We start from the raw sequence: 14,411 nt of genomic DNA on the forward strand, positions 1-14,411 counted from the left end.
CATAGGATCAATAGAATTTGCTGAGGACGGTGATGAATCAACAATCTAATTATCCTAACCTTGTTAGGATCCTTTCTTATCTTACCAGAAAGGATAAGATCATCTTCAACTAATATGGTCATCCATTGTGTAGCAGCTAAATCTATAGGATTATCCCTACACAAAATAAAATTTACTTCTGGCAACTGAGCATTAATAAAGAAATATTTCAAATTTCCAGGAGTAGGTTGAGATATGATTGGACAACCTATTAAACTTAGCCACAAATTCCCACATAGGCCCTTGTGGTTCTTTCTTCATTTGAGTCAATTGCACTAATAGCGCATGATCATCTTCAACAGGCTTGAACCTTGCCTCAAAGCTTATTCAGAGACTTGCCCAATCTGTGATACAATTATTTGGAAGATGATAGAACCAATCAATAGCTGCACCTTGCAAGGTTTCAATGAATAACCTCACATAAACATCTTCAGGTTCAACACCAAGAACACCACATGCAATATAAAAAGAAGCGATGTGCTCATCAGGATGTTGAGCACCATCTCTCAAAAAATTAGGCAAATTATTTCTTGTGCCTTTTGGAAGTTCATGTAAAGGTGTTGTTAGGCTCAAAGGACCAAAAGTGATACCCCAAGGACCTAGAGAAGCCATCCTGAATGGACTATATGATGGTATTATAAAATGATTTACAAGTAGAGCAACTGCAACTTGCAAACTTGATGCCTGACTTGGAATAGGAGATCCCTATGTAGTAGTAGGAAAACTTCGTGTCCATCGCAAAGGAGATCACATCTATGGAGGAGTCACAAAACATTTTGTTGCTACAAAAACTCAAACGTAGGATCAATAATTCCTTGTGCTTTTCGACCACGAGTATAACTTGGATCAGCTAGGTTAATACTTTGAGAAAATCAGCAATAAAGATATTACAATGGAAAAACACACTACAACCCAAAAGAGAAAATACTAGTTGCACGTCGAATCCCCATCAGAGTCGCCAAAAAACTGTTGGGTGAATATTTTTTCACTAGCGTACCAATGACAAAATATATAATTCACACACAACTATGTTGAGAAATTAATCTCTCTTCTTAGCAAGGGGAGGTTCCCTTTGAAATTTCTTCTCTAATTAACAAGTAACTAAAATTTGTGGGTAAGTTTCAGGCATATAACTCTCTTTTTTCAGAGTTTATGTATTTTACCTCCACTTGTTACAATTTGCTATCACTTATGATACTTAAAGAAATGAATAAACTAATTCCAACAATTACAACAAAACTTACAATCAAGAAGCACAAAGTCTTTCTTAAATGTAATTCTAACCAAACTAATGATTACAAACGCTAAGGAATTAAACTTGCAGCTCAAAGTATTCAAGTGTAATTTCTCAATTCTTAGAACTACAAGTAATAGCAACAATACAAAGCCTACCACTAATCACTTAACATCATAAAATTTCTCAAATATATTGTTAGCTCAAAGTCTACTCAACACACCTGGAAATCTCTTTCAATAACATAGACAAATTTGCCAACAAAATTCTAATATATATAAGAAAGATTATGAGAACTAAACATAGGAGTAATTCCAATCACAACCAAAATCTTCTACTCACTTAAAGTTGAGGTCTAATGGATTGCTTTGGTATATTACTTTGAATAAAATTTTACATCCAAAAAATCTCAAAGTCTTAGTTGGCACAAAATTTCAGCAGAGTTTTTGCTAAGCATGCAAAAGATCCTTATTTACAAATGAGGCTCCTCTATATATAGGAGAGGAGTGGAGAAAAAGGTGGGCACAATTGACTAATTCAACTGCACGGTTCCACTTGACTACAACTACAACATAAAAGAAATATGCAACTGTGAGAAAACTTACAACATATAAACATGCAACTACATTAATAATGCATCTACATGAAAAACTAAGTGTCAAAAGGAGACACTTTATTCATCTTTCTCCTCCTCGTTGAATTTTTGGAATTCCTCAAACTTAATCAAAACAACTTCCATCTCGGCTTTGTCAGACAATGAGGTAGAATTGGTGATGGTGCGAACACGGGAAACTGCATCTTCAACTTTCATGTATTTCTTTCTTCCATCTTTCAACATTGATGCAAGAACTACAAAACCGACTTGTATTTCTAGCAACTTATCAAATGCATTCAATGTGAAATTTTGTTCTGTACAGTGATCTATCAGGGAAAGAAATTCTTATGCAATGGCATCACTGGTCACAAGATTTTGATTATCATCATACAAATAATAAGGAATTTAAGCTATCCTTGCTGAAATAAGATCAATCTCATCATCACCTTCCTTCTTCTCCTGATCCAACTCCATAATCATTGACATTATTGTTTCTTTCTTATGAGACAACAATGATAGAATCTGGATGTATTTCTCTCTTGTTGGAATTACTTTATTTTCCACAAGGACGTCAATTTGGAAATCCTCCATTTTACCCCAAAGAGTTACGCACTTTTCAATATCTTATATCTCTTGAGATAAGGAAGTTTTGACAGCTTGTTTAACTTTGAACAACTTCAAAGTCAATCAGCAACTTAATTGTTGAATCTAGAAGATGAGAACCTTCTGATTTCAACCGAGCAATCCACTCATCCACTACTCAGCCCTTGACGCCTACCTATTCCACCTTCTTGAGAGCCTCAATATCAATTGAAGAAACAATTGGCTCAACTTCCTGAGAAGATTGTGTGACCTTGAGAAACACACTAGTCAAGTGCTCACATTTCTGCTTCAATTCATTATTTTCATCTCTTTCTTGATCAAACCTTCACATGAGAGAATTGAAAGCAATTTGAGAGTCTAACTTGACACTCTCATGTGCCTCCACTCCAAGTTCTACAGTCTACATAGTGTAATCTCCAGGTTGAATATTATCTTTATTCTTCTATGAAGATGACACCATAACCTTAGCATATTTCCTTTGGGTATTAGGATCCACTAGTACCCGAGAAACAGTCTTTGGCTTTTTGGTACTTTTGGATTTGGGAGGAGCCAACTGTTCAAAATAAAATCCATCTAGTGAAATTACATGTTTCTTCCTTTTAGGTGCTACTATATCCATTCATGGTGGTAATTCTTGGTTAGTAGATGGAGTTGTGGCCTCCTTCTAAATATCAACCGAAATCTGGGGAACATTCTAACTTGAAGTTGTAGCAGTTGTAGATGGAATTGTTGGTATCAAGGCTGTGGTAGCCAATGGTATTTCTATTGATGGAGAAGTAGTAGCCATTGTTGATGCCTCCTTGGAAACAACTGTGAATTTAATTGTGGATGGTGCACTAGTGGCAACAACAATACTCACACTAGGTGGAGCTTTAGCCATGATTGTTATGAAAGGCAGGGTCACCAATTGTTGCTCTGCAAATGCTTGTTCCATAGATTTAGTAAAATCCAAAATTGAAGACTCAATAATGGATGCGAGAACATCATCAAAACTGGAGAGACTAGTCAATGTAATATATTGTTCATCACCCTCCTATTGTGGTAGTTTTGTATTCAACCCTTCATGATTATGTTCCTCTTCTTCTTGATCTGAATTTGATTCAACTGAATGAATAATAACCTGTGTAGGAGTTGATACCTGTGAAGTGGTGGGGGTATCACTCTCACCTTAATGAGTTGGTTCTTCAACCTACATTTTCTCTTCATGAGGAATTTATCCTTCTTCTTGTTCTTTTTCTTTCTCCATCTCTTCAATAACTTGCTACGCAGGCTCCTCTATTTGTGTCACTTGTATTGTTGAGGAAGATTCACCTTTCTTTGACCATTTGATAGTGAATTTTATTTTAGGTCCTTTTCCCTTGGATTGTGTCGAAGGGATTGATGGAGGTGCTTGAACATCTGCTTTGCCTTTGGTTCTCAATTCAACTATTTTACCAAATGGACCATCACTGTTATCATCATCCCCAGAACTGGCAGGAAGTTGCTTCATTCTAACCTTCTTCTTCAATAACCATGCATTAGTATTGGCCAAAATAGGGGCAATTCTTTGAGAAATGGACTTACTTTCCTTTTTTAACCATTGAATGGGCAACAATGGAGAATCATCAATCTTCCGTTCAGAATAGACCGGATCCACTATATCATCAGTATCTTCAATTATCATTGGGATTTTAGCCAAATCAAGATTTTCAATTTGTTCTAGTGTAAGACGACTGAAATCCATCATTCTCACATCTTCTTCATCTAGATAATCAACCCAAACATCTAAGAGCCTGTATACATGAATGTAACTTCTTTTAAGTTTATTTTTTATTCCACGAAAATCAAAATTATTTCGGTCTCTGAATCTCCTCATGGTGTTCCATTGCATTTATTCTTCCATATTTTTGGCTTTTGGGTTGGTCATTACTGAATATCGACCAATAGCTTTTGGAAACTTTAAGCCATTCTTATGAGCCCGTGACTGCTTTTCATGCACATATATCAATTGCTGACATAAATCCATGAGAACAATCTTATCAAATGGATATCTTGGAAAAATGAAAGGTTCACCTGTAAAACATCCTATGTGGATGTAAGTGAATGTAGGAAATTGGAGAAAGACACAACCAAAATGAGAAACCCTATTGTATGTTGCTTCTGAATGTCTTTTCTTATGTAATTCCTTATTAAACATTTATTTTCATACAACAAAGAAGGCATCATTGACCTTTCTGAAATGAGTTCCCTGATTTTTGATTGTGAGATGATCATAATAATTCCAAACATGAACTAACCTCCTGTCGCCTTTTGTATACAAACCTGGATATTGCCTCATAGAGGCAGTTGCATACACAAGGTATGAGGTCATATAGAACTTTAGAGTTATTTTGACCTCTTTCAATTGTGCACAAAGTGCATCACTAATCTGCTCACCTCAATCTATCTTGGTAGTTCCCTTTCTAATTATGTTCATATAATAACACATCTAGTTTTGAAAATAATGAGAATCTTTCAAACCTTTTACTCGTGCCAACATGGTAACCATATCATTGTAATCCTCATTGAAATCACTTCTATAAAAGTATTTTGGCCATCTTGTAGTGGTGGAACCCCTAGCGAAAGATAGGAAAACTGTATTGATCATTTTCTTACACTTTGTTTCATTTTTCTCATAATATTCTTGAGCACTTTCTTGAGTAATGTCATCTACTTCTTCAACTGGAGAGCCCTTGAATACAATGTAAAATAAAATACTATCTAATATCATAACAACATTCTGATTGGCATCCTTCACTTGTTTTGTATTTGGATCAAAATGATTTGCCACTGCAATTACAAAGTCTGGATCATGAGCTACGACTGGGAAGGAAGCATATTTGTGCAACTCTGATTTGATCAAAGTTGAAATATGTGAAGGAGCTTTCTCAACTTGATCAATGAACTCTTGCATGTCCACATGATCAATTTTTGTATCCCTTATCTCCTTGACGTTAGAGTCGACTGAGCTTTCTAGGAACATGTTCAAGTATTTATCATACTTGTACTTCATCTTTTTTGTAGTTGGCTTGCTTGGTGAGGACTCTAACTGACTTGAGGAAGGCTTTGATTTTCCTTGAGCAGGTTTTGACATTTGCAAAGTACTGCATTGAACACCAAGGATTAGTGTTTTGAAAATCATCACCATCAGAAGAGCAAATTTTATCAACTGGAAGAAGAATCCAGAGCTAAATTGGACTTATGGAAAAGATCATAAAAAACTGGCATGTCAGAGAAAAAGGTCCGACATGTCAATTAGAAACCAAATTTGCACATCGGACTTTAAAGTCCGATGTGCAAGGGAAAAACAACATAAATTGCACATCAGACTTTAAAGTCCGGTATGCAAGTGGGAAGATCAATACCTGAAATGTTGGGCTTTAAAACCCGACATGTCGATTGGGAAGAACACAAATTGCTCGATATGTTAGCAAGGGAAGAATGCACATCACTAACATGTTGGGTTTCTAAAACCTGACATGTTAGTAGGGAAAAATGAAAAATTGCTAACATGTCGGGTTTTAAAACCCGACATGTTAGTAATGAAACCTCAAAGCAACTAACATACCCAACATGTTAGTAATGAAACTCCAAAGCAACTAACATGTCGGGTTTTAAAATCCGATATGTTAGTAAGAAAAACATAAACTCAACTAACATGTCGGGCTTTAAAACCTGATATGTTAGTTGGAAAAACATCTCTTGTATGTTGAACTTTAAAATCCGACATACAAATAGGGAAAAATAACATTTCTTACATGTTGGATTTGAAACCCGACATGCGAAGATAAAGGAAAAGATAAAAAATATTAGGACATTCGGATTATAAAACCCGACATGCCCTAATCCACAACAAAACACAAAAAACCTGACACACACACACAAAAAGAAAAAGCGGAAAGAAGAAGAAGAAGTTAGAAAGAACATACCCAAAGAAAAGATCGACTCCTGACGAGAAAAAACACGAAGACAAACACCAACACGAGCAAAGGGCGAAAAGAAGCTGAGAGCAGACGAGAGGGAAGGCAAGACAAGCCAAAGAAAATGACTAAAAAGAACCTAAAACTTCATTAAAAACCATAAAAAACCCTAATTAAATAAAACATGGACTGCAATAAACGCAATTTGACCTGATAGGTCAGAAAGTCCGACCTGTCAATCACAACACAACTCAATTGCAGGTTGGACTTTAAGTCCGACCTGTCAATCACAACACAACACAATTGCAGGTTGGACTTTAAGTCCGACCTCACAATCACAGACAAAAGAGAAACTGGCACATCGGACTTTTTAGTCCGATGTGCTTACATGACTCACTTCAGGTTGCACTATAAAGTCCGACCTGTCAAGTAAAATATAAAAAATCACTAACTTCTAAACGACTAAACATGATACCCTTTCTCGGAGCACGTGAGGTACGAAACAAATGAGTTTCGTATGGTTGCCTCACGATTTCGACCACACTGAAATCGTGGACAACATACTCTTAGGTAAAAAACCTTCCATGCTCCATTTGCTAGTATTTGGAAAAGTTAATATTTCTTTTTATTGTCAACACTGAACTTTCATATTGGCCCCTTCATTTCGTCCTTCTATGTTCATTTTGCTTTTACTTGGAGAAGGCATTTTACTCTTTGTTGGTTCACTTGATTCTATCTTCTTTAACATATAACAACTTCCTCTTTGCAACTAATAAATTGATCCCAAATTTTCTTAATTCAATTTGGTAACAAGTAATTAAGATATTAAATTGTATCCTAAAATTGTATCACGAATACAGGCAACTTCCCTTTCAATTTCATATTTGACACCCATTCTCAACAAATGTGTGCATACTGTTTTCAATTACCTCTATTTTTGACTTGATAGACCCTAATCACGTTACAATCTCTAGTCACTATTCAGAGCAAAGCCTCTCTTAATACAAAATCTACACGTATATTTCCATATTTTTCTGCAACAATTACTAATATTCAGGGCTACTCATGTCCTCTTCATACTATTTTCTACAAACTCCCGATATGCTCCAAAGACATGTTCCTATGCTATCGCATTGTTTTACATAATCTCTACCATTTTTATCCTAGAAAATCATCAATCCAAATGCATTTCATGTGCCCTGTTATGTGTATCTAGTCACAAACAAATCTTACCATATCATATTGTTAACCTCATGCAATATGCAATTGGACTATTCCACACATACACCAAAACAAGCTCCATTTAGCCTCTGCAACTTTTGGTGACTATAACTTTTATTTTGCGATTTGGGTTTTTATAGCTTTGAGCATTTTTTGAAAACTATGTTTCCTAAAACATATCTGGAATTTAGCCACTATGGCCTTTTCAACAAATCTCTTTCCTGAACATCTGAAATCATGGCATCAAAATTCTATGACTGGAAGCGGACAAGAAACCCTAAGCATCACCCATAAATTAGGGCAAAAGTATTTTGTTTCGAGTTGCTTGGACCTTGTTGAAATCATTTTATACCCTCATTGAGCACTAGGGAAATGATATTTGGACAATATCAACCTTCAGATTACTCAACTTGACCACTCGCTGAAGTTAAATTTTTATTTCATCGAGCACCAAGTGATATAGTAGCCTAGGGAGAAAATAATGGGGCCCCACATGCTGGTGAACATGCTTTTGAAAGCACCTTAGATATTTTAAATTATTTATGATCTTCTTTTGTCAAATGAAACAAATGTGGAGCCCACAAACTTTTACATCTGTTTCTTGTGTTAATTCAACACTCGTTGAGACCGGAGAAAACTCTTGCCGAACACCCGAGCATTCTCGTGCCTTGTAAAAAACAAGGTGGGTCCCCAAGCAACATCCTTAATAATGTTTTACATCATTATTAATAATGATCTAAATACAAATTTATTTTAAACCTTTTCTTTGCCCATAAATTTGGAAGAAGGGTCCCATCACATACCCTCAAACTCCTTGATGGATTATTTCCAATTGAACATTAACATATTATTATTTGAATAGTTATGATTCAAATAATAATAAAAAATGTAAAGCACATTTAATAAACAAATGATTTAAGTTTTCTCCGAGACAATGTTGGGTCCCCTTGTGGACCTGGCTTAAATTTTTTTGATTTGAATCAACTGGATCTTGAAATTGAATTAAAACCATTCATGCATGCATCTGGTTCAAAAAATACGAAGCTGGAGTTTGGAATTTTAACCCTTTTGCAAAGTCACCAAAATAAGCACAGGGCCTCTGGAAACGCTTGTGAAGATTGATCAAATGACAACATGAGACCATTTCAACTGGTAGGCATGTAGATTGACATGTTGGGAATCACATTGTAAAACAAATTGTTATGATGATGCCTAGAGTGCGAGATTTTAATCCTCAAAGTTGCTCATTTAATATTTTCTGCAATTGCACATGCCAACACTCATCTAAACCCTCTCCAAAATGCATCTTGAAAAAATACCGAATCTCACTTTGAGAGACTGCCATTGGGAATGCAAGTACATTTAAGTAAATACACATGTGTGCAAAGGAGTTTTTCCTAATTTCATTATGTGTGCAAAATATAATGATCGCACTTTCCCATTTTGAAACTACTCAAGAATGTAGATGCCAAAACTCAATAATTGCATGTGGATTTGGCCTTTGAAAAATACCAAATCAAATCCTGAAGCTTTGGAATTGCTCATGGTAGCACATTTACATGTAAACAATCCAAAGAACCAATCCATTCATCATGATAGTCAAATGGCTTCAAAATATTAACATTCAAAGTTGACCCTCCAGATAAAATAAATAAATTGCATTTGCTTTGGGCCTGGGAAAGACATCAAATGAAACCCGAGGACTCTACAAATTGACATATGAGCTCATTAAGATTTGGAGAATCATAGAAAAATACTAGCTTGCTATAACAATCATTTGGATACAAGATTTAAATACTCAAAGTAAACCCTTTGAAAGACATTTCATTGTGCAAACAACAAAACACTATGAATTGCAAACGATTTGGACTTGGCAAACATGTCAAATGAGGTCTTGAGGATTCGAGAAATGGAAAGAGGGGTACATCAATATGTTGGCAATACAGGGGAACAATTGGTTTGTCATGACAATCGGCCAAATGTTAAATGAAAGCCTCTAAAGTAGGCCACTTGGACAGTTCTAAAAATGTGCATAATGCAGATTTGTGTTAACCCGTCAAATTAGGTGCTTGAAAAATGTGTCTAATCTAATCATGGGAGGTTGCAAGTGAGCATATACACTTAATGATAGTAGGTGAACACATTCCTAGAGCCATTTCTCATAACATTCATCGAGCTCCAATTTATTCACTCGCAAAGTGGGCAACTTTGACAAAATTGTAGGACTGTTCTCCGATGTGCATTAGCAAAATTTTCAACACAATCACTTCAAATTCCCTCTAAATTTGAAGGTGCCAACAATTCTAACTACAATAAGTAATTAACTAATAAAACTATTTATATCTATTATTCACTATTGTGAAATAGTATCATTTAAAACATTAGTATCAAATAGTTATAAGAAATCAATTCGATCCATTATTAACTTTTATTATAATAATAATAATAAAAATGTAGTCAACTCTAACTTTACACCATATTACACTAATTCAATAAATAAATTATTTATTTCTTAAATTCCTTTAAATAAATTTATGATTTGAAATAAATTTAAGAAAACATATATAAATAATTTATATATTTTAAATTTATTTAAAAAATATATACAGTCAAACTTATTTTAATTTTTGATTCTCATTGATTTATTCTTAAACATTTAAAAGACCTCATGTTTGCATGGACATAAAGATCAACCGTTAAATTTAGTATTTAAGGAAACAGTTGTACTTTGGGTGGGCTTGAGTGGCGCGACTCGCAGTAATGCCTTCCCCGCCTCACGATAAAATGTAAACTTAAAGAATCCCATCTCACCCACTTGTAAGGTAGTGGCCAATAACAGAGAAGCCAATTAAGCTGAAACATCTGTATATGCCATAATAATTATAGTGAAAGGAATCTCTAATCAATTGGAAAGTCCTACTCAACTTGTCCGAACAGTGGCGAGATTCCAAATTGAGTCAATACGAGATGACAAGAAAATAAAAGGAATCTCTGCATAATTTTCAGTCTCAGCGTTAGCTTTTCAGTTGGATAACCTCTCACACAAATTCACAGGTTTGCATTTCTTTGCTCTGCACCAAATTTTGTTGCATTTGGCGTTTTCCTGCTGTTAATTTTCATTTTCAGTTCCATTTATATACAAACATGTGTATATAGGTTTGTCAAATCAAGGTTTCTGTAATTTAAAAGGTCCAACACGAAGTTGTTTTATGAAGAAATTGAAGTAGACGCGTAGTCAACATGGCTCTCCCTTGCTCAAAATTCAGCGACAGCCGAGAAACCCAAAAATCAACTATATGGGATTGCTATCTCTTTGGCTTTTTCATCTTGTTTTTTAGGGTTTTACTTTCCGTGATTCTTGTATGCATTCATGGATTTGATTTTTTGTGGAAAGAAAAATGCTCTGGAGTTATACCCATTTTCATGCTTGGAGTGAATTTTCTAGGCATCAGATCTACTGTATGTAAGTGAGCACTGTTTACAACTATAATATACCAGCATGCCCAATAGTAAAATCCGCCAGTGTGACCTGTAAGTGCTTTGAGAGAAGCGCGCGTCTGATAGTCTGGCCAATTAACCGAGGTTTACAATCGAAGTTGTGTAAAAAACTGAATCTTATGCCTATATTGATATGTATTCCTGTGCCCTGGACAATATTTGGGGCAGGATGATTTCAATTTTTAGTTTGCTTTACATTGTTTTTGAGGCCCTTTTTTGCTTGGAGCGACATTGTACGGTGTGAATTGTTTTGGATTACTGTAAACATCAATCATTGTTAAGGGATCAGAATCAACGTGATCATCGCCACCTACAGGCTGTTAGATGATGGGGTCATTGCCATTTTTTGGTAGCAAAGTGCTCATGAAACCACAAAATAAGTCTAAATCTAACTGATTTTCACTCTTATTGCCATATCAATATGTATCTGTACTTATGTCACAGGTTGTTGTGCTATAGTTGTATTCATCGTTCTGGTTCAGAGTTTGGGCAGGTTTGTTTGGTATCCCACAAATGATTTGACAAATGGAACCATTAATAAAGCTATGGTCTTGACTTTAATGGAGGTGAACAAACTAACAACGGGCTCTCATGCAGCTGTTTAGCTAATTTTTCTGTCCAAATTGTTTAGGAAGCATTTTGGAGGCTCCTTAGGCTGTTGTCCCATGATTGTTTCCTTCTACTTATTTTCAGTGATTAGAAAATTATGATGTTTTTGTAACTATTAAATCTTGGAGATAATCTAAAAGAAAATGTCAAAAAGAAGGGCAGTGGGAATTGCCGGGACCAGCAATCCCTATATCTCCACTCCCCCTGCAGGGTCGCAATGTACAGCCTTGTGGTGATTTTGTTGTTATCCTACCTTTCTAACTCTATATACAGTTGAACTTTCAAATCCTAAAATATAGCTCTCCATTATTTTAGGAGAATATTCCAAATTATACATTATGCTTATTAAGAAAACTGGCATGTAATTACCTGAGCCTTAAAAAAAAGTAGTGAGTAGCTGCATGGAACCATGCTCTAAAATTTTTCAGCTGGTGGTGTTAAGCTTTCTTTAGTGGAAGTGACAGATTTTAGTTGAGAATTTAAAAAAGTATAACAAATAGATAATCTGCTCTTTCTTTTTCAAAAATTAGAAATTAGGAAAAAGATGTCATGCATGCTGCAACATAGAATAAAAGTCCTTAAGCTGGCAAGGGAAACATTGAGCCCCTGCCCTCCTCAACACCATCTTAAGCTTATAGCTAGATATTTGGGGCTTTTATTTTAGAGGGAAAGATTCATTTCAATCCGTTAGCTGCATTTTTTTTAATTCTGTGCACCTTCTATGGAGTGCATCAAAGTGCACCTAACTTTTTCTATATTTGTTGTACTCCTAGTGGAGATTTGATGTACACATCATTCACTGCTTTGGATTTCCAGCCACGAACTTACTGTCATATACTTGTAATGCTTGAGTAGAATGCATTACATGTTAACTATATAATTGTTTTCTTGTATGTATAAAGGGTTGATGAAGTGACCCTCAACACGCTTCATCTTTTCACAAGTCCTCTCTGATTGGTCTGTTGTTTGCTTAGTTCTTCCTATTGTATGGAACTCTCTAGGTTCATCTATGATAGTTCTTAAACATTGAAGCTTCACACTGAATACCATCAAGGTGATCCTCTCTTTTTGTTTAACTTTATGTGGCCTCTAAAGGAATAGGAAAGTGTCATTTGGGATAGAGCGTTAGTGTTATAGAAATTCACTTGTGGTTGGAATTGTGTAGGTAATGATAACGTTTAGAAGATAGAATGCAAAGGCAATTGAGAGGTGAGATATCTATTCTGGTTAGAAAATGTAGTTGGGGATCACTTAAATTTATTTTTCTGCTTACTTGAGTGTTTGTCACAATCTATCGGCTTGACTTGATATCTAATTTGCTAACATTATTAGTATTGGACTCAGCTAGTTTGTCTAAATCAACCAATATTTCACTACAACATTTGGAAAAGAATAAATCTAAATTATTGGTTTTGGTATGGATTCATGGATCTGGCAAATTATTTTTTTAGGTTGGATTTCTTTTGGGTTCATTCGCACAAAAATAATTTATATATATCCTATAAGCAGGAATTAAATTTAGAATACCACGTAGGATAATATAATCAACAAAACCACTATAAACTCTAATGTCATTTAAAACTTTACTGATAAATATTATAAAATATTCATAGTTCAAACTTCAGTTTCAATATTAGAATAATACTGCCAAGTTCAACAATAAATTTTTAGCGTCATATTGATTTTCTAAATCATCAATAACATCATCATCATTGACATTAGATGATATAGGAACATTTGAAGAACCACAAGAAGTACTATTTGTAATGCCCCCCCCTGTTTTTTTCAAGTATGTGTATGCAAGTTTATGAATTAATGAAGTATGTTTGCTGATTGAAACTTTCAGATTGCATTCAAGATAGGATTTCAAACATAGGCATGATACTTGCAAGTTGCAACATATCATAGAAAATTGAGTGCTGATAACACAGACTTTTTTCAACTTCATAGAACTTGTTCAAGTATTACAAATCAGATATCAATGAACAATATTCTGAAAATTAGACTTAATTTTATTTTCAGACCTGAAATAGTCTCCCACCATGAAGAATAACACTCAGAAATCAGTCCAGCACCAACTAGGCGTCCAATTATGTCAAGTGCAAATTCTGGAAATGATATTTATGTCTCCAAAAAGCTCCAAATCTGCACCAACAATCTCTGATTACAATCAACAATTAAAACATCCATCACCAACCTTATTTTCAACCTTCAAAAATGCAGATTTGGTACTTCCTTCGATACCCACATGCTAGCAAGGAAGAATGGTGCCTGGTAAAGATCTGATTTGACTAGATAATTCAGTTCTTCACCAAGTCTGCCAAATGAATACTCAGATTGGGGCACCCAGCTATGAGGAACACTCAGAAATACTACATAGCATGTTTGATCACTGCAATATGAGCCAAACTGTAATGCTCCCTATTAGGAGGCTGTCAATTCCCAAAAAGCAACATATATTACTACCTATTATATTACATTAATCCAGATTAAATAGTTAAAGTTTCTCAGAATACAACTTAATATTGTCATTTCCCTAGTCCTAATCCTAAACCCTTCTAATTCTCACTCCCAGAGGAGGGCATTGTCTTGTCTAGGGTGCTTGACACCACCTCCCTAATACAGCCCAGATGTCAGGAACATCAGTCCATTCACCCTTGAGGCTCTTTCCTTG

At 35.1% G+C, this 14,411-nt stretch overlaps 1 protein-coding gene across 2 annotated transcripts in view; it reads left to right on the forward strand.

The window, feature by feature from the left end:
- The first annotated feature begins 10,396 nt into the window (after window positions 1-10,396).
- Window positions 10,397-14,411, forward strand: part of LOC131027204 (uncharacterized) — a 28,117-nt gene continuing 24,102 nt past the window's right edge. Inside the window, exon 1 of one of the 2 annotated variants that reach the window (XM_057957208.2) lies at window positions 10,397-10,684. Coding sequence is in view for 1 of the 2 variants with exons in the window: in XM_057957207.2 (XP_057813190.2) it covers window positions 12,928-12,946 (19 nt within the window). In the remaining variant the exon portion in view is untranslated. Of the gene's footprint in view, window positions 10,685-12,902; window positions 12,947-14,411 lie in introns of those variants that run through there. The other variant, XM_057957207.2, reaches the window with a different exon arrangement.

This window comes from Cryptomeria japonica, chromosome 2, assembly GCF_030272615.1.
Source record: "Cryptomeria japonica chromosome 2, Sugi_1.0, whole genome shotgun sequence".
Taxonomy (NCBI): domain Eukaryota; kingdom Viridiplantae; phylum Streptophyta; class Pinopsida; order Cupressales; family Cupressaceae; genus Cryptomeria; species Cryptomeria japonica.